At 52.5% G+C, this 27,536-nt stretch overlaps 1 protein-coding gene across 1 annotated transcript; it reads right to left on the bottom strand.

Annotated features, from left to right (window-relative positions):
* Positions 1 to 96: 96 nt before the first annotated feature.
* On the bottom strand, positions 97 to 27,536 carry lrp2b (low density lipoprotein receptor-related protein 2b). Its single transcript, XM_086099241.1, has 81 exons — positions 27,527 to 27,536; positions 26,231 to 26,341; positions 26,010 to 26,132; positions 25,805 to 25,921; positions 25,450 to 25,560; positions 24,889 to 25,005; positions 24,671 to 24,787; positions 24,271 to 24,414; positions 23,790 to 23,906; positions 23,566 to 23,694; positions 23,168 to 23,337; positions 22,870 to 23,093; positions 22,547 to 22,753; positions 22,269 to 22,471; positions 22,063 to 22,203; positions 21,601 to 21,810; positions 21,311 to 21,503; positions 20,002 to 20,127; positions 19,735 to 19,865; positions 19,482 to 19,619; positions 19,112 to 19,390; positions 18,678 to 18,917; positions 18,236 to 18,358; positions 18,030 to 18,146; positions 17,550 to 17,927; positions 17,169 to 17,417; positions 16,695 to 16,903; positions 16,335 to 16,519; positions 16,038 to 16,266; positions 15,785 to 15,962; positions 15,565 to 15,693; positions 15,141 to 15,307; positions 14,888 to 15,031; positions 14,698 to 14,807; positions 14,441 to 14,618; positions 14,158 to 14,371; positions 13,847 to 14,083; positions 13,585 to 13,776; positions 12,921 to 13,393; positions 12,233 to 12,680; positions 11,701 to 11,866; positions 11,464 to 11,622; positions 11,072 to 11,361; positions 10,798 to 11,001; positions 10,311 to 10,553; positions 9,949 to 10,074; positions 9,752 to 9,871; positions 9,551 to 9,682; positions 9,204 to 9,405; positions 8,820 to 9,115; positions 8,182 to 8,698; positions 7,759 to 7,914; positions 7,510 to 7,680; positions 7,222 to 7,445; positions 6,952 to 7,129; positions 6,684 to 6,880; positions 6,345 to 6,590; positions 6,131 to 6,256; positions 5,916 to 6,035; positions 5,734 to 5,850; positions 5,490 to 5,606; positions 5,257 to 5,394; positions 5,055 to 5,177; positions 4,255 to 4,383; positions 4,037 to 4,168; positions 3,843 to 3,968; positions 3,629 to 3,772; positions 3,393 to 3,558; positions 3,173 to 3,301; positions 2,754 to 2,974; positions 2,490 to 2,672; positions 2,309 to 2,428; positions 2,150 to 2,237; positions 1,999 to 2,063; positions 1,703 to 1,910; positions 1,497 to 1,560; positions 1,288 to 1,413; positions 1,062 to 1,154; positions 854 to 934; positions 690 to 746; positions 97 to 426 (listed from the first exon to the last, which is right to left on the bottom strand). Exons 1-81 carry the CDS (start codon positions 27,534 to 27,536, stop codon positions 388 to 390), a joined length of 13,857 nt encoding a protein of 4,618 aa, XP_085955367.1. The 3' UTR covers positions 97 to 387.

The raw sequence follows: 27,536 nt of genomic DNA, 5'->3' as shown, positions 1-27,536 counted from the left end.
AAGACTGACTTGAACGGCGTGTGCGTGCGTGTGTATGCCAATCACAATGGTGAGGACTGCTAACGATGCAAGGCCATCAAATGTTGTCGATTCAAATGAAGCTCAACCACCCCCGCTTTTTAATAGTTTAAAACAATTACAAGGGTTAAATTGAACAAGAATCTGAATGTACATGGGGTTACAAAATAATATCATTCATTCAAAAAAAAAACATACAGCGAGACTTGGATCCAACCAAAAGCATGACTTATTTTACAACTGTGCTGATTTGACGCAGGTGTTTAAATATGCCATGTCCGGGAGAGCTGGAAAAAAAGTACAAAATAATTTCAGCGTCCTCAATGTCAATTGAGAAATGTTGGCCTCATTTCTTCTGTCGATGTCACATTAGATCTCAGAATCATCAGTTAACGAACGGCCTTTTTCCTGCAATTAGACAAATAATAGCAAAGAGCACTGTTAGTACAGTTAACCAGAACAAACAAAATAACTTGAACTGAAATAACGGAAACTACATAGAACATTTGTCAAAGTGATTTTACCCTCGCACTCAACAAATACTGGCTACATTAAAAATAAACAAATACGAAGCTAATCAAAACTTAATAAAGACAAGCCATTTTAAAACAAAACTGAGTAAAAACGAGCAAAACCGCTCTCAAATCAAATTAAAATGAACCCACACTCACCGTGTACATTGGGTTTTTGAAAGACACAAACCCCTCATTCTCAAGGGGCTCAAACCTCTGTCAAGAAATCAAAATCCAATTTAAAAATCCCCAACCCCGGAGGCTTTATATTCCCGGTTAGTGACGGCTCGCAGAAAAGCTTCAACGGGCGTTTCCACGGTTACCTGTGCGCTCGAAGCGGCGGGCGGCGAAGGGACGTCGGTGTCTTCGCTCTCCGAGCTGTACGCCGGGTTTTCAAAGGCCTCCTGCAACATCGGCGTGGGCGAAGGACTCAATCTCACGTGGAAAATCGCGCCGAGAAACAAACGTTCCCGACGGGGTGTCGCGACCCCGCCGATTTACGTTGGAGAGTGTGCGCGTTCAAGTGAGCACCTTGTTGGAAGTCGCGGGCTTGGTCTCGCTCATTCTGCTGCGCTCATCCTCGACCTTGACCTCCTCCATGTAGAATGGATTTGTGATGTTCTTCTGCACACAGGAGAGAAAAACATGAGCGTTGTGAGGTTTGAAACCGCTACCCGCTATTTTTTATCGCAAGTGCACGTTGAGTGATCTTACTAGCTTAGAGTACAGGCTATGCATCTATCTTTTATCTATTGACCTGGTTTGTGGGAGTGGGAGCGGCCGCGGCGGTGGGCGCGCTCCGAGCGCCGGGCTGCGGTCCGTTCGCATAGGTCGGGTTGTCAAAACTCTTCTGCTCCGTCTCCTCCAGGGACATACATGGGACCTGACGGAAGGAAAAACACAAAACGGGACAAAAAGTCATTTGCAGTGAAATGGCCTTCTGATTGTTTCCACGTTTGGACTCACCGCCTCGGAAGTGTGCCTTGGTTCGGGGTCTCCGAAGTTTGATGCATTTGGAGGTGGACTTTTTCTGAATGCCAAAAAAAGTCAGAGAAATGGTTTGGCATTCGTATCAATCTTTTTACAGTAAGAGAAATAAGCATGCCATACATTTGGGGGGTGGGGGGGATTACGAAGACTAATATTTGGGAAGCACTGTCACGTCATCTCACCTCAAGAAAGGCAAGCTGGGCATGGAAGGCATGGAAGGCATGGAAGGCATTGAAGGCATGGAAGGCATGGAAGGCATTGAAGGCATTGAAGGAAGGCTGTCCCGGAGTCTCTGCGGAAGATGGAAGATGTTGGACTTCCTCCTGGCGGCGTAAACCAGCGCAACGAGCAGGACCAAGACGATGACCGTCACTCCGATGGCGATGCCGACTGCAACGAGGAGGACACGTGTGGCGGGTGAGTACAAATAAAGGAGCGTCAGCAATACCACGCCGAGTTTGTATTTGCGTCAACGTACTCGACGATGCCACCACGTCGTAGATGTTGGTCTGGCAGTATTCGCCCTTCCAGTCCGGGGGACACCTGACGCGACAAATACGGTGACGGCGTTACAACGGAGGCATCCGCTGGGACGGCGTTTTTGCCAATCCAAACGTTCCGCCACTGACTTGCAGAGTGCCTTGTTGTCGTCAAAGTAGCAAGTGCCGCCATTCTGACACTGGCACGGTGGCGGCATGGTGGGTGGAGGCTCAAAGCCTGCCAAAGAGCAAAGGTGCTGACTTGGTGGCAGACGGCCAACGACAAGTCGGCGTCATCACCCGACATACCGGCATCGCAGTGCGTGTCGCTCCCCGGGACGAATTTGGTGCCCTCGGGACAGGCGCACGAGTAGCCTCCCGGACGGAGTAAGCACAGGTGGCTGCACGTTCCCTTGCAGGGATTCGTCACTGCGGAGACGAGCAATGTTGAGCGCGAAGGCTCGTGCCAACTTGTGTTTGTGTCACGCACCGGCGATGGAGTTGTATCGCTGCTCTTGGTAAACGGTGACTTGGGTTAGCCAGGGTCCCACGGTCAGCAGCTTGGTCTTGGGCCCGCTGCCAAACTTGTTTTGCCGGAACACTTCGCCTTTCTCCTGCGTGTTCCAGTAAACGTGGTCCTCGAATACGCTCACGCTGAATGGGTTTCTCGCATCTGGAGGACGGAGTGCGAATTCATGCTCAGTTGGGAAAAAAAAAGAAATCCAGGAAGGTTCCTCGGATTTTCCGTTCTCACCGATGAAGACGGCGGTTCGGCGGTCCTCTCCCGACGGCAGGACCGACTCGATGCGGTTCTCCTTGGAGTCGGACCAGTAGACTCTGTCGTTATTGGTGAAATCGATGGACAGGCCGGTGGGCCAACCCATGTTTTGGCCCACCAAGACCTTCCTCTCCTGACCGTCCAGCCAGCAACATTCAATCTTGGCCGCTTCCCCGCGGTCGGACCAGTACAGGATCCTGCACAAGCACATCCAGTCTCTCCTTGGTGCGCATCTTACCCTTGGGTGGGAAGTCACCACCGACAACGCTTTTTGGTCCGGTTCAAGTAAGAGGGAATTGGAAGCGGAATTTTCCAACCCGTCCTGAACTGCCGTCAACGCCATGAGTGGACGGGCTTTGACTCGGGCACTTTCGACCGCCTCTGTCCGACCTTACCCCAGTCGCGGGTTGACCGCGACGGCAGACGGGTGGCCCACGTCGGTCTTGACGAGATGCTTCCTGTAGCGCCCATCCAACATGGCCACCTCCAACCTCTTCAGCTTGGAGTCGGCCCAGTACAGATTCCTACGAGACAAAGCAAATCCCCGAGCTGGCTCCCCGCCCCGTGCGTGGCCCCGAATGACCCTCCGTGAGCGCTTGTCAGACGGGAGCTCACCTGCCCACCCAGTCCACGGCAATGCCATCCGGTCTGGTGATGTACTTGATACCGAGGTCGACGGCGGCGCCGACGTTGTTGCTTCCGTCATCCAGCGACGGGATGTAAGCTCTCTTAATGGCGCCCGGCGCCGAGTCCTTGCTGGCCACGGTGAAGTACACCATGCCTGAGGGAACGCGTGCGCAATGGGGACTTGCCAAAAACCTTTGCCTCCTCCTCCTTCCCTCTCAACTCACTGAATCCGGTCTTGTTGTGGTCCCAGTCATAGTCCAGCGCCAGGATGCGCTCGGCCTCCTCCACAAAGTCGTGGTAGCCTTCCGTCTGCAGGTTGAACCTCCGGATGCGAACGCTCTCCGGTAGAAGCAGCACGGGAGCGGCGCCTGGCGGAGGAAGAAAAGGAGAAGCCTGCGGCGTTTGCTCCCAAGAATTGGCGGCGGCGCTCGCTCTCACCCTGGGCCTCGCACAGGTCGCCGTTGCCGACTTTCCGGTAGCCGGGGGCGCAGTCGCAGTCGTAGCCGCCCTTGGTGTTCTTGCACAGCTGAGGGCAGGTGCCGAAAACCTCGCACTCGTCGACGTCTGCGGCGGCGAGCCCAATTTTGTAAGTAATAACAACGCGGTTTTTGTTGGGGTGTGCGCCTGCGTACCCAAGCAAGTGTAAGTGTTGTCCGGGTCCACGGTGTAGCCGGGGCCGCAGGAGCAGATGAATCCCGTGCCGTTCAAGTTGGTGCAGAGCTGCTGGCACCGTTTCTCCTGACAGTTGCGGTCGTGGCCAAAATCTACGTCCAAAGGAGACATTTTGGGTGCAACGTTCCAAGAAGCGAGGGCGGCAATTTTTTGTTTTCGGGAGCGCTCCTTCACTTACTGCAGCCCAATTCGTCAGTGCGGTCGCCGCAGTTGTCGTTGTGGTCGCAGACGTAAGGCAGCGGCACGCAGTGGCCGTTGGTGCATTTAAACTGCTCGAGCGTGCACGGGGCCAAGGTGGGCGGGCGGCCTGCAAAAATGGCAGCGCGGTTTGAGCGCCATCCTCAGAGGCAGTAACCTCTCGCGCTTGGGTTCATTTGCTCCAAATCCATTGTCCGCCACGAGCTATTTAATCCCCGCCCCGCCGACCGCAAATCATTTGTTCTGATTGCTGCTTAAGCTGATTGCACAACAATTCCATATCATTTCCTTCTCTCTTGCACGTCGCTTTTGCGCTTCAGCCGTTTCGCTGGCCTCACTGGGCAAAATCTGGACATATTAGTGGTGCTTAGATTAATCTTTGTAAAAGAGATACATGAGCTTTAGCTTTATTGATTAATCCCCTCCCCCATACCTGGTTATGGAAGCAGTTTCAAAAGAAAATTGCAATGCATCTGCATCTAGTCTCTTCATTTCCATCTGTACGTGTGTATGTTGAACTGCTGTGTGTGATATTCAACTCCTATATCATATTCAACTTTTTCTTTCAAGCATTTCCATGATCTCATTTCGTGAAGGAAAAGGTCGTTTCTGAGTTATTTTGTTAGTTGCTATGAGCATAACGACTCGGATTTAAATGATCCTGACGATCGTTTTGGTCAAGCGCTTGCATTGGATCTCACTCGCTTTTTCAACACCCGCAAACCGAAAGATAAATGCAGACTTGTGAATCGTAGCGACGCGTGCGCGTTCGAGTCATACAAAGTTCCTCCTTCTCGTCACTGCCGTCGCCGCAGTCGTCCTTCTGGTTGCACAGCAGGCCGGAGTAGACGCAGTAGCCGTTGGCGCAGCGAAATCGAGACGGCATCTCGCAAGTGATGTTGACTGTTGAAAATAAGGCACACGCCCCGAGTTGTCCCGCTCCGCTCATACCCTCTGCTAGCCCATCGACGGCCAATCTCACGGCATAAAGCGAGCCGCTCGTCGGATCCGTCCCCGCAGTCGTCGGCGCCGTCGCAAACCCAGGCCGTGTTCACACACAGATGGTTGGCGCACTCAAATTGGGCCTGAGGGCACCATCGGCCTCCTGGGTAACGGGTGGCTAGGAGAGGCAAATGACATCATTCAAAGCGTTGAGCGACGGACGCGGCGGCCGGAAATTCCGAGGCGCGAAATGACTTTGCCGCGTTGACTCACGACAGCCGGTCTCATCCGATAGATCCCGACAGTCCGGGCGACCGTCGCACTGCAGCACGGCGGGGACGCAGTGACCCGAGTCGCACTGGAACGTGCCCGGATGACACGTGTGCAACTCTGGACGAGAGAATAGGCGGTATGAGCAAAAGTATTGGGACGCCGGCGTTACGATGCGGCGTCGGCGGCTCTCTGAGCTTCTCTCCGTGTTGCGTGCGGCGCGAGGCTTCGACGAGACGACGCTCACCGCAGTCTCGTTCGTCCGAGTTGTCGCCGCAGTCGTTGTCATGGTCGCACACCCACTTCCCCGGGACACACTGCTGGTTGTCGCATCGGAACTCGCTCTCGGAGCAGGGCCTCGGCTCTGGAAAGAGCAGTCGGCGGCGTCGCGGCGTCAAAACGCAAAGCCGCGGCCACTTTGTCACCTACGGCAGTTCCTCTCGTCCGAGCCGTCGCCGCAGTCGTCGCTGCCGTCACACTTCCAGCGGACGGGAACGCAGCGATGGTTGTCGCAGCGGAAGTCGCCCAGGGGGTCGCATGTCACCTCCTCTGTTGGGCAGACAAAAAAACAAAACAAAACAACAAATAGCAGCTAAGCAGTTCAAGCAGGATTTTTGTACGCGCTCCGGAGTTGCGGTACTGACCGCAGCCTTGCTCGTCGCTGTCGTCGATGCAGTCGTTGGTGCCGTCGCATCGGGCCCACTGAGGAATGCAGCGGTAGTTTGTTTTGCAGGAGAACTCGGTTTCATCGCACTTGTAATCCGGGCCCACTGGCAGGGACGAAGGGATTTGATTCGGCGGCGCATTTTGGTGCGGCGATACCACTGACTTTGTATTTGCTTTATTCGCCTCACTCACTGCAGGTGTCGTAAGGTTCATCGGATCCGTCGCCGCAGTCGTCCTGCACGTCGCACACGTAGCTGGACGGCACACAGTTCCCGTTGGCGCACTGGAACTGTCCCGGTTGGCAGGTGCGCTGGCTGCAAGTCTGGGCATCCTCGTCGCTGCCGTCGGAGCAGTCCCTGGAGCCGTCGCAGTGCCACGACATGGGGATGCACATCTTGTTCTTGCACTGAAACTGGTTCTCCTCGCATCGATGGTCACCTAAAGCCACAAAACGGTGTTTGCCTTCCGATCCCCAAATTCAGATTGGCACCCAAAAAAAAAAAAAAAAAAAGTGGATTTCCCCGGACGCACTACAGAGAGCGGCGTCCTCGTCGGAACCGTCGGGGCAGTCCGGGTGAGCGTCGCACAGGAAGCCGGGATACGTGCAGTTTCCGTCGTGACACTGGAAGCGGCCGACGGGGCAGTAACGAGGCGGGCAAGTTTGGGGTTCATCCGAGCCGTCCCCGCAGTCTGACTGGCCGTCGCACTTCCACCATATCGGAACGCATCTGCCGTGAAAAGACGGTCAAAGGCCGCGCCGCGTTCATATTCGAAAGCCGCGACGGACGCTGAAACTGACCTCTCGTTGTCCCCGCAGCGGAACTGGGTGCTGGAGCAGTCGGCGACGCATTGGATCCTGAAGCCCACGGCAATTCCAATGAAGTGATCCGGACACTCGCAGGTGGCCCTCTGCCCGCCGGGGGCGATCAGACACAGATGGCTGCAGGTCAGGCTGTGGGACGAGCACGGGTTTTCACCTGCGAAAAAGGACCAAATTCTCCGCTGCAGTCCAGGTAGGCCACATTCGCTCAGACGCTGAAGCCCGGCCGCCGCCGCCGCCGCATCCTACTTTGCGGTTGCCTGTAGGGGTGCACCACACGAAGCTCGTACGGTCGGTGCGTGTTGTTGCCCATCGCCGTGCGCCCTTCGCCGCTGTACTTGTGAGCCTTTTCCACCGAGTGCGTGTTCCAGTCGGTCCAGTAGAGCGTGTCCTCAAAGAGGGACAGCGCGAAGACGTGGGGCAGGGTACCGGCCATGGCCCGGTGTCGGTTCTGGCCGTCCATGTCCGCAAAGCTGCAAGCGGGTCGATTAGAGAAGGGAGCGCGCCGCCTCGGATGCGCGCCAGAGAGAAACTTACTCGAGGAAGTTAAGGTGGGCGTCGGCAAAGAAAATCCTGTTGGTGGTGTAGTCGATGGTCAGAGCGTTGGGCCACTCCAGCTTGGCGGTTACAATGGCGCTGACGTTGCTTCCGTCCATGCCCGCTCTGCCGATGTACGGCGTGTCGGCCCAGTCGGTCCAGTACAACCACCTGGGGGGGGGGGGGGGGGGGGGGCGACACTCTCAAGTCCAGCTTCTCCGGTCGCGGATTCGAGCCAGATATTTGTACCCGTATTTGGGGTTGACCGCCACAGCTCTCGGCCGGCTGACGACGTAGGTGTTGTTTCCGTCCGTGAAGTGGCCGGCGATCAGCTTCTTCATGTAGCGCCCGTCCAGCTCCATCACATGAACGGAGCCATCGGAACCGTCCGCCCAGTACAACTTCCTGCACGGCACGGATGGAGGAACAAAGACATGATTTTGTGACCTCTCGCGGCGCAACAATACCGTGCGTTCTGTCCACATTTTAAAACACGGCTGGCAAAAACCTCCGTTTATGCTAACTGTGTTTACCAAAACTGAATGGATACAAACGGTATTATTAGACGATTTCAGTCAAGCACTCTTGTTTTTAGTTTGTCCGCAAAAATGTTTTTTGTCCCTCCCAGATTTACTTTGAGTTATTCCGTTTCTGACCTGAGCATTTACTCACCTGCCCACCCAGTCGAGCGCCAGGCCCTCCGCTCCGAGGACGCCGCTGTCTACCAGCACCTCCCTGCCGCGCCCGTCGAAACGCATCCTCTCAATCTTTCCCACTCCGGCATCGACCCAATACAGCCGTCTCTCCGAATAGTCGAAATCCAACGCCACCACGTTGGAGAGCCCCTGCAGCACGATGCTCAGCTGGGATCCGTCCGTGGTCAAGTTGCGGATGTAGTAGCGATTGGTGTACAGCAGGTAGGGGTTGAGGCCGCTGTTTTGGCGACAGGTGCGCCCGTCGGGCTCCCGCAGGTATCCCGGCGCGCATTTGCAGTGGTAGGAGCCGGCCGTGTTGTCGCAGATCTGGCTGCAGACGGACGGCGTGCTGAGACACTCGTTGAGGTCCTCGCAGGCTTTGCCGTCGGCCATCAGCGCGTAGCCGGGGTTGCAGGAGCAGAAGTAACCGGTCGGCGTGTCCGTGCACAGCTGGGCGCACTGGTGGACCGAAGGGCTCAGGCACTCGTTGATTCCTAAATAAAGTCAAGAGCAGCGTTTCGAACTGTGACATCAATCCATTAAGAGATTTTTGTGTGCGAGTGCTGAGCCAGGAGACTCCAGTGCTGGCCAAAACGAGGAGTGGCGTTTTCTCACCGCAGCCTTTTTCGTCGCTGTTGTCCTGGCAGTCCTTCACCCCGTTGCACACGTTCTTCACGTCGATGCAGGCGCCCGACTTGCACATGTACTGCTGAGGCGCGCACGTGGGTTGCGGCGTCACGCAAAGGCTGGCCGCTTCATCCGAACCGTCCAAGCAGTCGCTCTCTCCGTCGCAGGTGTAAGAGGCGGGGATGCAGGCCCCGTTGGCGCAGGTGAACTGGGAGCTGCTGCACGTGTCGTAAGTACAGCCCAGCTCGTCGCTGCCGTCGCCGCAGTCGTTCACCCGGTCGCAGCTGAGGGGGAGGAGCAGCGTCACGGGCGACATCCGCCTCGCCGGACGGAACCGAGAGTCTTTGGCAGCTGTTCTCGTGTTCTACTCACTGATAAGGAAGGTAAATGCAAAGGCCGTTGGAGCAGGCAAACTCATTCATGTGGCAGGTCCGATTTGGGCAGTTCTGGAGCTCATCCGCCGCGTCCAGGCAGTCTTTGTCCCCGTCACACACGTAGTTTAAGGACACGCAGCGCGGGTGACCCGGCAGCCACGTCGGGCAGGTGAACTGGTTGGAGCTGCACGTGCGCTGGCCTGTGGGAGACACAACTCCATCAATGGCACGAAGGTGAGGAATCTTTCCTTTTTTTTTTTTTTCGAAATGTCACGCGGCATTATATAGATGACAACAAGAAAACCGGTTTCTGCTTGTTGCATCTCGAAGGGCTAAACGTCTGACCGCATTGCAGCTCGGGAGCCTCGTCGCTGTTGTCCCAGCAGTCGTTGTTGCCGTCGCACACAAAGTACTGAGGGATGCAGTTTCCGTTGGTACAAGTGAACTCGCTGACGTCGCAAGTTTGCACGTGATGCTCTGGAGAGGAACAAGATGCGAGATGCAGTCAACAGAAGATTTCGGGCCGGAAAGATGAAATGAGCCTACCGCAGGTAAGAGGTTCATCGGTTCCATCGACGCAATCCTTGTAGAAATCGCACACCCACGATTCAGGGATGCACTTCCCACTGTCGCACTGGAACTTGTCGGGGGGGCACGTGCGGCCCGCTGTTGCGACGCAAATCCAGCTTGAGAGCCCGCCAACAAACTGTCCGAAACGAGGCCCGACGGATGAATCGGCTTACCGCAGAAGAGAGGATTCTCATCGCTGTTGTCGCCGCAGTTGTTGTAGCCGTCACACAGGTTGTCGGGGTAGATGCAGATGTTGGTGTTGTCGCATTTGACCTTGCCCGAGGGACACTGCCTGTCAGCTGGAGAGAGTCAAAGGCAGAAAGGCAGGGCCTAACCATTAATCCAATTCAAATCGAGTAGCGGAACGCAATAAAAAAAAAAAATCTATTTCGGTCAGTTGGTAGACTCATATTTTTTGTTTACTGTCATCCAGTGTTTAAAAAATAAGCACATATTGAATCCCAATATCGAGGGGGGCGGGGTGATCCCCTGCTGTGATCTCGGGGCGTCACCGCATGGGAACGAATTGACTCACGGCAGTTGATTTCATCCGAGGTGGCGTTGTCGCGGCAGTCGTTGTAGCCGTCGCAGACGAAAGAGGCGCTGATGCAGCGGCCGTTGTTGCAGGTGAACTCCGAGTCCGGGTTGCAGGTGGGGAAGGGGCAGCCCCGCTCGTCGCTGTTGTCGCCGCAGTCGTCCGTGTAGTCGCAGGCGTAGCTGAGCGGGACGCAGCGGCCGTTGTCGCAGGTGAACTGACTGCCCGAGCAGGTGTGGAAGGCTGCGCGCGTACACACAGCAACGCATTACTCCAAACGGCCTTGGAAACGGTTACGAGCGGTATCAATTTCATTTGGAATATTGTATTTTTTTTTTGTTGGTTTTCTTTTTTTGTTTTACGTGCGGCAAATCGACCGTGAATCATATCGCACTGCATCCATCAAGGTATAGATTGAATTGTCTTTTATTGTCTCTCTCTCTCTTTGTCTCTGTAAAGGACAAGGATGAAAGCCGTCATCCCTCACCACAGACTCGCTCCAGCTCGTCCGTGTGATCGCTGCAGTCGTTGAAGCCGTCACACTTCCAGCTGGCCCTGATGCAAGTGCCGTCGAGACAAGTGAACTGCTCGGGCTGGCAGCGCTTCCCGTCGTCTTGGATGCAGTCCTTGCCGTTGTTGGCCAGGTACCACTTGCCCTCGTGGGGACACTGGCACTCTGGTCCCGCCGGGCCTGGAGGAGCAACTTGCGTTTATGGATTCAAAGGCTGGTCAAACCCCACGAAGAACTGGTTGCTGCTTACCGGGCACACACACGTGACTGCAGCCTCCGTTGAACTGCAGGCAGGAGCTGGAGCAGCTCTCCTGCTTGGACCCGGAAAAGACGTGAATGTCGTTTGGCCGGTACTGAAGGTCCTGGCTCAGCGCCACCACGCCAGAGCCGTCGTCTTTCCCCGCCCTGAAGACGGCCCGCTCCGTCCAGTCGGTCCAGAAGATGTCCTGCTTGAAGACGGTCAAGGCAAAGGGGTACTGGATGCCCAGCATGATCACTTGTCTGTTTGCGCCCGTCAGGGTGGACCGCTCGATTTTGTCTCTGATGGAGGACGAGAGACCGAAGACGAGACGTTGAGGAGAGAAGAAGGAAAGAAAAAAAAGCCGCTGGCCGGTGCGGGCCTGAAGATTGCGGCGAACGTACTGTGAGGCGTCAGCCCAGTACAGCAGCCTCTCCTCAAAGTCGATGGCCAAGCCATTGGGGGTTGACAAGCTGCTGTTGATGATGGCCCTCCGGAAGTTCCCGCCCAGCGTGGCTCTTTCAATCTTGGCAGGCCCGGCCCAGTCGGTCCAGTACAAGTACCTGCGCGGGCCACAGAGCGTCCTCATTTCTGACGTGGCCGTCGTCCAAAGTTTCAAAAGGTGGAAGGGAGACATTTACCCGTAGCAGGGGTCGACGACGATGCCCCGAGGACGGTTTGCGTGGGCGATGATGGTGCGGTTGCTCCCGTCCAAGCCGAGCGACTGCACGTTCTGGCGGTAGTAGTCGGTGAAGTAGAGACGTTTGTTGACCCAGTCGAACGCCAAGCCTTCGGGGTCGTCCAAATCTGACAGCAAATTCAGTTGAAAGACCATTTCGATGTCGAAACGAGGCTTTGGCTTTCAAAGTAGGGTTTTCAAATAGCATTGGGGTTTCAAACTTAAGGAGCGGCTTTCAAAGTAGGGATTCAAACTCAAGTTACGATTTACAGAGGCTTTTACGGTCGGGTTTTAAATAAGAATTTAGGTTCGGAAATCGTGTTTTAAACCAGGATGAGTGGTTCAATGTAGGGTGATAACCGAGGGTTTGGGGTTCAAACTGAGCTTCACAATAGGCTTTCAAACTTGAGTTCGTGTCTCAAGTTAGATTTCGAGTTCGTGTTTGTCTCGCGTCAAGCCCATTCAACTCGGGTCGGTGCCAACGGTCAACTCACTTGCCGCGATGATGGTGGGCGCAGTCGAGGGCGAGGTGGTGGTGACGTAACCAATTTTGCTCCTGCCGTAGCCGCTGAACTGGGTGAAAAAAATCCGCTTCTCCTTGTGGTCGAAATCCAAGCCCATCAGGTTGCTGCCCAGGTTGAAGGCGGGGAAAGGACTGCTGTGGTCTTGGGGGTCCAGCCTCATACTGGTCAGCGTGTAGTCTGTAGTGTAAACCAGGAAGTCATCTTGCCCGTACCCGCAGGTCACTCCGTTGGTGAGGAGCGAGCCGTGGGCACAGGCGCATTTGGGGCGGTCCTGCTCCGGGATGGCGAAGCAGAGTTGCTGGCAGCGCCCGTTGTCTTCGTGGCACGGGTTGAAGCCCACTTGGTGGGCCGCTAAAGGCTGCACGTGAGGGTCAAAGATGGCGACATCTGACGCCCCATCGAGGTTGTCTCGGATTACCTGGTGACAAGAATGCGCCGCGGTTGGATTCCAGAAGTAGCACTTAAGACTCGGGCCCGACCCGTATGGGCTCTTTGAGGCCAATTTCAGATTGCGATATTGGATACGATAAAATTCCAACAACTGATTAAACAGCCGCAAAAGACCGCGAGGACTAGAATGACGTCTTTTTTGCTTCTTTCGTGGTCAGAACAATCAAGTCGTGAATTACGCGCAGAACATTCGAGTGCTTTATATCACCTCGGATTGGTTCAGGTTGCCCGGCTCTTTGCTAGCTTGCAAGAGCTTGCCAAGTTTTCCATCCACCCACAGCATGACGTTTCCGAGTATAGCGACCCCCGTGGGAGACGGAAGGCGACTGCCATAGCGGATCAACTGCCTCTGTGAGCCGTCGGCAGCCATACGAGAGATCATGTCCAGGACATCGTCCGTCCAGTAGAGGAAGTCGTTGGTGTAATCGACAGTGAGGCCGCGCGGCGACAGCAGACTCTCCGAAGCCAGCACGGTGCGGTTGGTGCCGTCCAGCAGCGCCCGCTCGATTTTGGGCGTCTGCCCGCCGTCGGTCCAGAAGAGGTAGCGCTGCTTGGGGTTGACCGCCAGGTCGCGGGGCCTGTCGTGGACGGACTTGAGGAGAATCAGTCGGTACGACGTGTTAATGGCCTGCACTTCCAGGAAGGTCTCACTGTCAAAGGCGTTGGTGAAGTACAAGTTGTCTGAGGAGAGCAAGAAAGATGGGGTTTGAAAAAAACAGGAATGACGATGCCATCACAGTAAACCCCCCCCGGAGCTCTGACGCAGACTAGCGGTTCGAGGTTCCGATTTAGCCTATTGGTGCCGAATCTCAGCGTCACGGAAAGAGCGCAAAAACTGCGTTCATGATCGAGGGATAGAGTGAGTTTCATACTAGCAACCCAGTCCACGGCGAGACCCTGGATGCCTCCTCTTCCAATGCCACTGAAGACCACCCTCTGGTAGTTTGATCCGTCGGTTTTGCTCCTGTAGATGCCCTTGTAGGAGGTGGAGGTGCCGTTTTCAACCCAGTAGATGTAGCCAGATTCGATGTGGAGGCCCAAGCTCTCCCTGGTGCTGTAAAAAGCTGCAAAGAGCCCAAATTCACCAAGGCGGCCAGAGGAAACTCTGTGGGGCCACGGACGACGTCAACCCACATCCACCGATGGGAGCCATGGCCTCCGAATGATCCGAGCTGTTCACGTGGAAGCCGCGGATGAACTTGGGCGTGGAGACCACAGCGAAGGAGTCGACCTCTTGGCAACGAGAGCCGTCCGGCGACGGGTAGAAGCCTGTGGTGCAGGCGCACCTCCTTTGGTTGTTGGGTTTGGGCAGACAGAGGTGAGGGCAGTCCCCGTTATTGGCGCTGCACGCGTTTGCCGTCCCCGCCGAGTCTAGATGGAACAAAGAGGCAGAGAGACGTCGGGAGGGGGCACATTTGAACCGCGGTCGATATAAATCCGCGTACTGTCTCTGGCGTGCACTTTGACGGCACGCAGGTGGGACAAGCCGCTCCTCATCACCACCATATTGGCGCCCGTCTCTTTGTCGACCCTCTCGACGACCTCGTAGTCAATGTCCGTGTAATACAGATGGCTCTGGTAGATGCTCAAGCCCCACGGGTGAGACAGGCCGCTGACCACCGTCACCCGGCTGGCCCCGTCCATGGTGCCGCTCTCGATCTAAACCAATAAGAGGCACGTGAGCGCCACCGCGCAGGCTCCAGAAGTTGTTCTCGTATACGGACGTACCACTCCTGAGCCTTTCACCCCCCAGTAAAGCTTCCTGGTGGAAATATCGGCAGCGATGGAGCCGATGTTTGCCAGGTTGCCCGTGTAGAGGTTTCTGAGGTTGCCTCCGTCCATGTCGGCGCTGCCCACCTTTGGGGGAACCCCGTTGTTTGACCCTCGGTCCGCCCAGAACAACTTCCTGGGGAGGGGAAATAGAACCCAACGTCTTTGGTCCCATCCTCGCTCCATCCTATTAGATGATACAGTCCACGCTTTACCCTCTTGCTGGATCTAAGGCTATCCCGACAGGCGTTCCCACGCCTTCGGGTTTCCCTGTCGCCGTGATGAGAGTGTTCCGATAGAGCTGTTGTCCATCGACGCGGATGACCTGAAGGAAGGGTTTTGATTTAGAATTCACTCGCTCTGCATATGCTGTGTACCTTTCGACCACTTCCTGGCTATTTGTACCTCAATGGATTGATTCACGGGGCTGTTGTAATACATGTTTCGGCTGATCCAGTCAAAAGCCAGGCCGGACGGCACCCCCATGAGAGCACCCGGCGCAAACCGAGACCTTTTGGTGCCGTTGAAGTGCACTCGCCACATGGAACCCTGGCCGAGGTCAAGGAAAGAGGACTCTCACCAAAGATTTTCGGTTACTGTGCCAAGAGGTCCGGCAAACAAGCCCGGGCTAGCGGACAAGGTCGGCACGTCCGCTCACCGATGACTCCACCCAGTAGACGAACTGCTCCCGGTCATCAAAGTCAATGTCCCGCCCCTGTCTGATGCCCGGCACAGGCGCCATGGCATTGTTGGAGGGGTCGGCCGGGTCCAGAGGAATCCCGAAAAGCACCGACTCTCTTGCCACCATCAAGAAGGGGGTTTCATCTGAAATTGAGTCAACACGTGGATTCGTTTCAAACCAAAGCGGAGCTTACTTGTGCCTCGGTGGGGGAAGAAAAAAAAATATATACAGTATATAATTATTTTTCTTTTGTTAAATTTGCTCAATTTGATTTCGTAGACTATACATCGACTTGCGAAATATATCTGAATCCAGATGTTATTTTTGACGACGTCAAACTGCCGATTTCTTTTTTTTACAGTGTATGCTGCAACAAGCTCGACGGAAAAGAACCTCCCACCTTTGATGCAGGTACGTTTATCATTATCCAACGTCCATCCGGACTGGCAGTGGCAGGTGTAATATTTTGGCCTGAAGCCCGACAGCAGGCACAGTTGACTGCACATCTTGTCTTTGCATGGATTGAGACCTGCACACAAAACCACCGTTTGACCTTCGCACCAACTCGGACCGGATACTAATGGGAACGATCGGTCAGTGCCTATCAGAAAATAGGTCACCTGCAGGCTGTTTAATGGGATGGTCCAGAACGAGGCCCATGGGCTGATAGACGCTGTTCATCAGTGTGGTGACATTGCCGCCGTGGAACTTGTTGGTGCTCATCACTTTGCTGCTGAAGCGCTCCGACCAGAAGACGTTGTCCTCAAAGATGGTCATGCCGTGCGGGTGCTGGAGAACCTGGAGCCCAAGGACTTGGTTGCTAACGGCATCCCGATTCTGACCTGGCTATAATTTGATTAGAATTCAACGTACCATGTCGCTCGCCATAACTTGATAGCGGTTCTTTCCGTCATAGTCACAGTAGTCGATGTATTTCAGGTAAGCGTCGGCGAAGTAGACCCTGCGCGTGGTGTAGTCCAGCGCCAAGCCATTGGGCCAGTAAATCTTCGTACTGACAATGGCCCGTCTCATTGCTCCATCCATGTCGGCCCGCTCGATCCTCGGATTCTGACCCCAATCCGACCAGAACATCAGGTTGGTACTGTGCGGGGTGACCAGAAAAAGTTGAACCGATGACTCAAGCAAGAAGCCAACCTAATGCTTCCTTACTGGTTGCGAGGGTCTAAAACCAGGCCGCGGGGGCTGGTCACGTTTTTGCTGAGCAGCACTTTCCGGAAGCGACCGTCCAGAGTGGACACCTCAATGTTCTCCATGACCGAGTCGGTCCAGTAGAGGTTTCTGCCCACCCAGTCCACCGCGATGCTCTCCGGCACTATCAGACCACTGGAGAAAATCTGCAACAACAAAGGCAAACAAACTTTGACAGATCCGAATTCGACAGTATCATAATCCATTGAAGGATTCCCGGCGCTCATCGAAAAACACGTCTTCTCTTTTTCCCTGTCAGGATGGCAGAACGCATGAAGGTACTCTGCCGAGCGAATACACCACATCAAAGGGAAAACGTACTTCCTGTCTATCGGTTCCATTCTGGTAGGCGCTCCAGATCTTCTTCTGCGAGGCGTCCGCCCAGTACACCCTGGAAGTCACGCGGTCAAAGTCTACGGTCACAATGCTTGATCCGCTAACCACTGGACTGACGGTGGGCGGCTCTGCGTTGATCCTGTAGGCGATGACTTGGCTACGCTTGGCTATCAGAAGCACGGCTGCGAGAGGGTCTAAAAGAGGAAGACAAACAAACAATAGAGCATCATGGGTAAGCTCCCATCCCTTCATCTTGGCCCGCTGACTCTTGTGAAAGGTTTCACGTGAGCTTGAGCCCACTGTAGTTTACTTTCCCGTGAGCTTGTTTTTAATCTTACGCTTGATAAACACTCCAAACCTATGACAACCTTGGTATGGCGCATGCTTGATATCACTCGAAGACACCGACTTAAGACTCGCGCATACGTGACCTCCTCCCCGGATGACGTGTTTGCCCACCTATAGCTTTGCAAGTGCGCCCGTCTGGTTCCAGCAGGTAACCGAAGGAGCAGTAACAGCGGAAGCTTCCTTTCTCGTTGTAGCACTGCTGGCTGCAAAAGCCCGGGATGAGACACTCGTTGATGTCGTTGCAGGTCTTGGAGTCGTTCAGCAGCTGGAAACCCGGCAGACATTTGCACTCGGCCCCGAACGGTCCTTGAATGCAGATGTCGCTGCAGCCGCCGTTGTTCAGTAAACAGTCCTCTTCGTCTTTGGCAAATGACACACAAGCGATGAATAATCATTTCCAGCTCTGTCTGTCTGTTAATTTTTTTTTTTCCACATAGAAAATGGATGGCCAGAGAGATGATGCATTTCAAACGGCAGCAAAGCAAAACTCACTGCAGAGAGGCGACTCATCGGCTCCATTGGGGCAGTCCCCGTGGCCGTCGCACACTTGATCTTGCTGAATGCACACCTGGTCCGTGGGACACATCCACTGGCCGCTGGGACACTGGAACGGCGGCGTGGGACAGTTCCGCTCGTCGCTATTGTCCCGGCAGTCATTTTCGCCGTCGCACAACCAGGCATTTGGGACGCATATCTTGTTTGTGCACTGGAAGTAGCCGGATAAGCAGGTGACGGGCGGGCAGGAGATGTGCTCATCGGATCCGTCCTCGCAGTCGGGATGGCCGTCACATTCCCACTGCTCCGGTACGCAGAATCCGTCGGTTTGGCACTGGAACTCGTTGTCGTGGCACAAGCCCGGGCCTGGAGTGGCTTTGGGCACAGACATTACGAAACTCAATTCTTCACTGCGCTGGCAAATCTTCCTGGCTCGATGGCGAACGACGGCAAGTCCGTCAATGTTGCAAGACTTACGACAGCCATACTCATCGGAATGGTCCCTGCAGTCAAACACTCCGTCGCAGTGATAACTGCTGCTGATACACTGGTCGCCGGTGGCACAGGCGAACTGATAGGAAGGGCATGAGAATTCTTTGTCGGAAGAAAAAAAAAAAAGTGTCTTCAAAGTGTGATCGCCGCACAACTGAAACGACGCGGAGCGGGAGTGACGTCATTGCTACCGCAATTTTCCTCGTCCGAGCCATCCAAGCAGTCCTGGTCTCCGTCACATACGTAGCTGTCGTATATGCAGCGGTGGTCGGGACACAGGAAGTAGGAAGGACCGCAGGTGGTGATGGTGGAATCTGAGAAGCAGGACAAGCGGATTGACGTCAGAGCAACGAGGTCGGATGTTTGAAAATCGAATGGGAGAGCTGTGTAATATAGTGGAGCACTTCAAACCAACCACTGCTGGATGCAAAGTGCTGTACCTGGGACAAACACATTTCACACAGCAACAAACAATAAAACAATAACTTCATAACAAAGACAGTGGAAACCAGCGGGAGATCATTCCAAAGAAAGGGAGCGGCGACGGAAAAGGCTCCATCCCCGCCGAGCCTCCGCTTACGCCTTGGTACCTGGACTAGCTAAAAACTGTCGGAAACTGACAGTTACACTTACTGCAGTTTTGTTCATCCGAGCCGTCTCTGCAGTCGTTGTCGCCGTCGCACACCCACGCCGCAGAGATGCATCTCTTGTTGTCGCAGGTGAAGGAGTGGGCGGAACAGGTGGCGGGGACGTCGGTGGGACAGTCGGCTTCATCGGAGCCGTCGCCGCAGTCATCCGTGCCGTCGCAGCGCCACACGGGCAGGATGCAGTGCTTGTTGTCGCAGGTGAAGGCAATGGGTGAGCAAGTCGCCCCTGGATGATGGCAAGCAATGGCTTAACTTCAACAGCTAAGGTTCGCCAGACATCAAACGACATTGCCAAAACATGACTGAACGAGACCGTGACTAAAAACGCAGTATTACTGTACAACACAATATACGAAGACACCGTATTTGTACGTCCCGGTGTCAGGCGCTGAAATGTTGATGGTATCGACACCTACTCACCGATATTGGTGCAATTGGCCTCGTCGGACTTATCCACGCAGTCCAAATAGCCGTCGCAGCGGTCGGAGTTGGGCCGACATCGACCCTCGTCGCACTCAAAAGAGTAGTCCCCGCAGTTGTTGTCCGGCGGGGGCACGCTGTCGTCCTTGACGCAGTCCTGCTGGTTGACCTGCAGCTTCATGCCGTACGGACATCCGCACACGCGGCTGAAGGACGGAGTCGGGAAGCAGAAGTGGCTGCAGCGCCCGTTTGGCACCGAATTGCAACGACTGGTGATACCTACAAGGAGACAAGTGAAGCGCAAAGTCACTTCCCTGTTTTGTCCTCGTCATCTTGCTCGGACGTTTTCGCCAAGACTGCGCCAACGCACTGCTATGGAGGTCGGCTGTGTAGGCCTTGATGTTCAGAATGCCATTGATTCCTTGTCTGATCATAAAGCTTCCTCCTCCATCCCTTTTCCTGATCTCAAATATCGCTCTGGTTCTGGTATCAGACACATACAGGTAGTCTGGCGGGCACACACACACACAAAAAAAGAAATGCTTTACTTTGTATTCTTTCAGACTCTGAAGAACAACATGGTCATGTTTTGTCAGTCATGTAGACAAATAAAACGGACAGACCTGAATAAACCGTCAAAGAGTAAGGATTTGTGATCTGCCCAATATTGGCGAAGGTCTGTCTGTTGTTTCCCTGAACGTCGATGTGACCAATTTGATCCAAGAGGGCGTCTACCCAGTATAAGCGGTTTTGGCTGTTGAAGACGCGCGCACACACACACACACACACACACACACACACACACACACACAAGAAAAGTAAAAAAATGGTACAATGAACCGATGCTTCTTAAACAGGAGATGCATATTAAGCTTGCAGTGTACGCTTACGCATAGTCAAGGGCAAGTCCGTACGGCCATCCAAGCGTGGTGTTGACCAATGGTACCGCGTTGCTGCCATCCGGGAAGCCCCTCATGATGACCGCCGGACGAAACCAGTCAGACCAAAACAAGTAGCTGCACGGGAGGACATTTTTGGGTGAATGTGGATGTTACGGAAGAACAGTCCATCTAAATAAAAAGCCGGCACACGTCTGTTGAACTCACTTAATGCCAACCGTTTTTGATTGGTTTTGTGATATTAAAGAAAAATATATATATAAAAATAAGACCAGGATAAACCCAGAGTAATCGGCCGGCTGGCGACGAGCCTTCAAATGTAAGTCTCACATGACCAATGGAGCGTAAATATGATGGGCTTTATTTATGTTTGATCCATTCAGAAAGAGTGGATTTGCACTCCCCGAATGTTGAGCATTTTGGATCCATTGGAGTTTGAATCTGAAATTAGATGTTGACTTTTTTTCATGCTGCAAATTCATTGTTGGAAATTCCAATTCCAACTCCGAAATGTTAATTCAAACTGAGACAGCACAGTACGATTTGTCATGGTGGATCTGTTTGTCAGCAACAGGTGGCACTGTGGGGCTCTCCCGACGGCGGCACACCTGTTGCTCATGATGTCATGAGTAGTTTTCTGTTTGAAGGACTCCCTGCGCAACCACTCACGGTCGGGTCCTCGTTTGTGTTTCCTGTCATGGGTTTTTGTTTGTGACTTTGGATTCTGTTTGTTTTGGATTTTGTTTTCTGAGTGTTTTGTGAATAGGTTTCGTTAGGTCCCCCTGCCTGCTTTTTGGGCTCCTCCACCACCTCGTTTCAAGACATGAGAATGACCCAACCAAAAGATGGACCCTGCAGGACCAAAGAGCTGGTCCCAGTTGCACCCTTTCTCGGCGGCGCGCATCTCCAGCTGCCACCCGTCCCCGTTTCCAGCGACGCACGTCCACGTCAAGCCCTTGGGTGAGTTTTGGGGACTTTTGCGATCATTCTCTTGAGGGAGGGGGACTGTCATGGTGGATCTGTTTGTGACCAAGAGGTGGCACTCTGGGGCTCCTCCTACAGCTGCACATCTGTTGGTCATGATGTCATGAGTAGTTTTCTGTTAAACGGACTCCCTGCCCGACCACTCACGGTCGGGTCCTTGTTTGTGTTGACTTTCATGGGTTTCTTGTTGTTTTGGATTTAGTTTTATGAACACATTTTGTTAAATCCACCCTGCTTTTCGGGGTCCCTCACCACCTCGTTTCATGACACGACTTCCAGGAATATCTGCTGTTATTGGCTCCAAATGACGACTCACCCGGCACCGGGATGCACCGCAATTCCTTTTGGGCTCTTCAATCCACTAACGATGTCTCGCCGGGACTTGTCGGTGATTCTGAAGGCAGTCACTGTCCTGTAAGAGCTTGAGGTCCAGAATAAAACTTTGGAGGTCCAGTCATAGGCCATGGCGTCGACGGATGAGGCCCTGTAGCCTGTCAAAATCTGCTGAACTAAAAGGATAAGAACAGAATTTCGTTCAGAGTACGCGCAAAAATCACGACAGGTTTGAGTAAAACTATGAGCGTAGTATCATTCACATTTGCTTACCGGTCCCATTGAGGTTGGACTTATAAATAATGTCCCGGAACCTGTCGTTGTAGAAAATCGCCTCCTCGTTGCCATCAAACTCCACAGCGGAGCCGGAAAAAGAGGAGCCGAGCCCCGAGAGGGGAAGTGTGACGTCCTCCTGGAGGGAAATGCTGAGCGGGATCCCTCGCACGGCCCTGGAGGTGGCCAGCAGCAAATAGTTCTCTACCTCTGTTCAACAAGTGCAAGGCGGTTGTGAGCAAACGCGTGCCCGTGCCAGGCTTGTCGGCGCTTTTCCGGAGATTGAGATCGGTTTGCCGACACCCCCTGCCCCTGCCTTGTCGTTCTCTCAGCAAATTGTGCCAATAAGCGACAATGGAGCCACAGCTGGGCTATACTTTTCACTTTGTTGTTTCACAAGCGTAAAAGCAGGTCAAAATAACTAACTAACCATCATGTGTGTTTGCCATTTCGTAAACTCACTGAAGCAGGTCCGAAGGTCCGCCTGCAGGTCGTAACCATGGCGGCACTTACAGCGGTAGCCCAGACCGTCATTGTCGGTGCGATGGCTCAGGACGCAAATGTGCTGACAGCCGCCGTTGTGACGCCCGCAGGGGTTCATCACTGTTTGAGGAGATGGCTCATTTAGTCCAGTTGCGGAATGTTGAAGGTTCTGGGACGGCGCTTACCGATGGGCTGCAGCACCGGGTGTGAGACAACAATATGGCCAGGTCCCTTGGCGGTACGATAGAGGAGCGCCGGGCTGCTGCCGTTGAAGCGGTTGGCTCGCACCACCCCCATCTTAGTCCAGTCCGTGAAGAAGACGTGGTTCTCAAAGACGGCCATCCCAAAAGGATGTGGAGCCTGGGTTCCACCATTGAGCACTATTTTCCTGAAAGGGAGCAGCAACAAACGGCCCTTAAACACAGTGAATGGCAAGCAGAAACGATCCCGGTATGACGCTTACCGGTCCAAACCGTAATAGGTGACGGTTTCTACAGTGTCGAAGTGACTGTCAGACCAGTAGACCCTTTTTGTGACGAGATCGATGCTAATTGCGGTGGGCGTGCCCAGCCTGCTCTTCACCAGCTCCACGCGGTTACTGCCGTCCATGAAGGCCCGCTCGAGCTTCACCTGCTCATTGCTGTCGCCCATGTCGGTGAAGAACATGTAACTGCAAACGCAGACGTCAATTCAATACCAATGAATTTAATTTTTGGCCCGTGAAATGAAAAGTTGCTTCAAATCAAACTCAACAACTCGACAACAAGAATTGCAATTTCGACCCACCCCACCGTGGGGTCCAGGACGAGGCCGTGAGGACTCAGCAGGTTCTCGGCAACCAGCGTGACCCGATTGCCTCCGTCGAACTCGCACATGTCGATGCGCTCCACCGCGGCGTCTAACACGTACAGCTTGAAGTTGATCCAGTCCACGGCCAGGTTCTGCACGTTGTGAACTGCCGCCGTCAGAACCTCCTTAATGTCTCCGCCGTTATAGTTGGCAGAATACACCTGGTCCAAAAAACAGGCGATGGGGGTGACCCTGTGCTCACAGCTGCATTTAAAAGTCACAGAAGAGGGCTCACCTTGTTGTTGTATGTGTCGCTCCAGAAGACGGTCTCGCTATGTCGGTGGAATGCCACGCCGACGACCGTATTTTTACCCTGAGCGGGTATCAAAGTTCGAACGTTGCGGCCGTGTACGTCGGCCATCATCACATCTCCTCCGTCGGTGAAAATGAGGTGTGGCATTCCACCTGGACACAAAAGTTTGACGCAGGCACATATTCTTTATCGTGCGAAAAACCGACGACAGTAAACCTTCACTATATTGCAGTTTTCGCAGTCAAACTAAATCGTAGCTTTTTTTGTTTGTTTTTTGGTAATAGGCTGCCGATACCAGCCACCAGTACTTGAGGCACAGAATAAGTTTGAGGGATCGAAAACTTTTGAATGTAGACTTTAAGATGTGCGGCAGTTAGTACCTGACAAATTGGCCTTGCAGATGTGACCCCGCTCCAGGAAGTATCCACTGGCACAGCTGCAGCGGTGCGTCCCGGGCCGGTCTTCACATAGCTGGTCACAGATCCCCCAGATTTGACAGTCGTTGTAGTCTGCGCACATAGCAGTCCAATTCGATGCCATTTCTCCAACTGCGCATGTTAGCAGCAGCCGTCGCTATGCGGTTTTCTCGATCACCTCATCTTACCTACGCAGGAGCGACTGTCATTGCCGACAACAAAGCCATCCGGGCAGTAACAAGCACCTCCTTCTGGCGACACGTGGCATAGATACTCGCAGCTCAAGGTTGAGCAGTGCCCTAAGCCTGCGGGAGATGCCAATAAAAGTCTCCGTTTACCGACGCATCCTGTTAAAGGCCTCTAATCATCTGCAGAGGCGACATTATAATTTTTTGCAAGCTAAATTACGGCCATCATGTGCTGCCTCCGAGGGCAATTATCAAGTTGGTTAACGTTCAACCAAGCGTTTGTAAGGGCGGCAATAAAGTTGAGAGCCATTATCATATCAAAAGCTCAGCAACTACCGTCTTAGAAATGCTTGTGGGGCACTATCCTCCAATGCCGATAACGCTTGGACCGTCACTTTTAGCGCCCTATGAAAGTTGGGGATGCGCTCCCGTCGACTGGCAAACTTTGTTCTGTTAAGTGTATGAAACCTTCAGATCTTACCACAGGTCTTCCCGGTGGTGGAGTTGGTCTCATCTGTTCCCCCGGGACAGTCCGCTTTCTCATCACAAACCTTCCCCAGCGGGATGCAAGCAGTGGAGCCCGGGCAGCCCCACTCGCCGGGGTAACAATCGCGTGAGTTGCTGTCTGCAAGCGACAATTTTTCGAGCAGGGTCGTTACAATATCAATATAAAGCAGAGAGCAGAGAACTAAAACTGAAAAGATGTTTGACATTCTTATTTTTACTCTGTAAGATGCAGGATGCGGAAATTAATTTTGAGGATGAGTTTGAAATCTGATTGGATCGAGAAACAAGTGATTCCGAGGGGCTTTGGCAGATTTGATTGATATGGAGGCCGGAGGGAAAAAAAATCGGACATCCAAGGCCAGGAGGGTCCTTACCACATCCTTTTTCATCACTGCTATCCCCACAGTCATTGAACTTGTCACACACCCAGTACTGAGGAATACAACGGCCACTTGTACAGGTGAACTCGTCGCCGCGACAGCTCTGATACACTGCAAAAGAAAAGAGGCAGCAATGGCATGAATGCAGCTTGAAGTCCGCAGCGCTTGAGCAACCTGAACATTTGAACCCGGGCGACTTCATTTGACCTTACCGCAGCCTTGCTCATCGCTGTTGTCCCCGCAATCATTCCAGTGGTCGCACAAGAAGAAATTTGGGATGCAGATGCCATTGGGACATTGATATTCATGGATGGAGCAGTGATTAACGGCTGCAAAGCAGACGTTCAGACAGAATGAAGAATGACAAATAATTGTGTGAAGGCTGAAATTCACGCCAGGGGGGTTATGAGATTTCTCATTCCAAATACTCCTGGTTTTCCCACATCAACATTTCTCACCCCCAAAATTCACCATTCGTTCCCAATGTGATCATTCCTAAATCGTTCCCATTTGAACTTGAAACATTCCGGGTTCTGTATTGTTGATGTCTTCTTCGGTGTGACAATTTTGAGAGCTCTCTCGTACGCTACTGTATCAAATTTGTACCATTTTGAAAAGATTATACCACCACCTACAGGCAAACTTTCCACCACCGTTACTTTTCGGCACTAGCCGCTAAGCTAGGAGGAAGGAAAATCGATTCATTTGACCGTGGCGGAGGTCTGTAATTTCCTCGGTGGTCTTTTTGTGATCACGAAAAAGTTCTCACTCACTGCAGTTATATTCGTCGGAACCATCTCTGCAGTCTTGGAGTCCGTTGCAATGCTGAGAGTTGTTGTAACAAGCACCATTGGCACATGTCTTCTCGGTGCACTGTGGGTAGTCTGAAGAAAAAAACGCGCGAATACATTTGATCATTTCTTTTATTTCCCCAAATAAAAAAAAATAAAAAAACATTGAGATTAAAATTCTCTTTTCCAAACAACAGACCTCTTTAGAAACGGGAAGAATATACATCATGTTACATTCAATTAATCACTAAATACATTCCAATATTCTTACTGTAACAAAAGAAGGGCTTGGAAAAATACACACAAATAAAATTGATTCATTCAACATTTATCTTACTGCAATTGTTTTCATCAGAATTGTCGACGCAGTCCTTCACATGGTCACATTTGTATTTGGCGGGAATGCACTGGCCCTCTTGGCAGGTGAACTGGTCCGGGCTGCAGGTTCGACCGCCTGTTTCATTACAAATACAGAGGAATCAAACTGGAATTCTAGTTTGAAAAAAAAAGGATAAAATAGTGGGGTCCTAGACGCTCCATACCACACTCCCTTTCTTCATCCGAACCATCCGTGCAGTCCTTCTCCCCATCACAGACAAATTCCAGTGGGATGCATTCACCGTTCGTAACACATTTAAACTGCTGTGAGCTGCATGTTGGAGGGGCTGTTCACGCAAACAAAACAAAGGGGGGAGGAAAAAGTAATGAGATTGTTCCATGCAACTCCGCTCCGAATAAAACGCCCCCCATGCAGAACACTCACGGCAATTGAGCTCATCGGAATCGTCCGTGCAGTCTTTGGTTCCATCGCACTTCCAGGCGATGTCTATGCACTGCCCACTGGTGCACTGAAATTCCCCGCTTTCACAGCTCCCTGCGGAAGAACACACAAAGCTTGTGATTTATAACAACTCTAGCGGTTCAGAAATCACTGAATGAAATTTAAAAAAACAACAACAAAAGTCAAAAAAATCACAAAAATACATCTAAAACATGGAATATGATCAAACCAGTTGATCACAAACAGCTTAATTTTTTTTACATTCATTTAGGTACAATTTTCCCTTAGACTGGATGTGAGATACATATCTTTTTTTTTTTACAAGTATTTTGGTGTTAATGTTCAAACTGTGTTTTACAATGGCGGTTTATTACGGGTTCCAGCTCAAAACATGTGATTTGGGGAGTTCAAATCGTAAATGTAATAAGTGTACTTTGGATCTGTGATCCGGATGAGCTTGGAACCGCCCTCAGGCGAAAAACATCCAAGTGTAGACAAAACGTTCATCTTTCACGAGGACTTGCCTGACAGGTAACAAAATATCTGCAAACCTGGTGAAATTGCAACAAAGTGCGCACCACATTTTGGCCGGATGACCCTGATGAACGTATTCTGGAGTCAGCCAGCCCTCCCTCAAACGTTTGACTTTTGTGTCAGAGCAATTTCTTTTAGCTTTGGTGGTTTTGAGTAGAGGTACTTTAAAAATAAAGTTGGAGATGAGAGATGAGATGAGATTAATTGTTTTCAAAAACCACTTTCTTTTGAAGGAATGTGACAGAATCAAATGTCTTAATAATAAAAAAAAAATTCAGAGGGGTTATAAACAAATGAGTATTTTAGTTAAAACGTTTAATTCCCCCTACCCCCTTTTTCAGAGATTTGAGGCACCTATTCTGTTCTGGAGGCCCAGCACTTAAATATAACCCTTTATGATTACGTTTGATCATTTTTGTTCTCATTTTAATACACGGCAGTCTTCAAATGGGCAATCGACTTTTACCTCGAACCGTGCAAATTCCTTGAAAGAGCAGAAGAAGCGTCAGAAGCCGAAGACCTGGAATTTCCATCACTGATCAATCCTCAGCCTTGCCTCTCTATTCGTTCTGGACTTGCACAGAAAACCAAATCATGCTAAGCCGTTATCCCAAAGTCTCATTGGAAATGGTCGAGGGATGTCAATGTTCTGTGAGCAGCAAACCAGGAATGAGTTCTCGGAGGCGTCCGGCTTTTTTATGCCTTTCCTCTTTTCCATAAACTTGATCGAAGATGAACTTTTACCCGTTGGCAT

The sequence above is a fragment of the Hippocampus guttulatus genome, chromosome 19, assembly GCF_054856545.1.
Source record: "Hippocampus guttulatus isolate MCC_2025c chromosome 19, RoL_Hgut_1.0, whole genome shotgun sequence".
In the NCBI taxonomy this organism is placed as follows: domain Eukaryota; kingdom Metazoa; phylum Chordata; class Actinopteri; order Syngnathiformes; family Syngnathidae; genus Hippocampus; species Hippocampus guttulatus.
The sequence above is the reverse complement of the archived record's forward strand: the minus strand, read 5'-3'. Positions and strand labels throughout refer to the sequence as shown.

Bases quoted from the DNA above. Each gene is read 5' to 3' on its own strand.
- lrp2b (XM_086099241.1), bottom strand. The intron at 18,147-18,235 runs GTAGCAATGACG...CTTCCGACAAAG, and splicing joins CTCGGACGAGGAAAATTGCG to AATTCTCATGCCCTTCCTAT. The intron at 9,116-9,203 runs GTGAGTAGAACA...CCTCCCCCTCAG, and splicing joins TGCATTTACCTTCCTTATCA to CTGCGACCGGGTGAACGACT.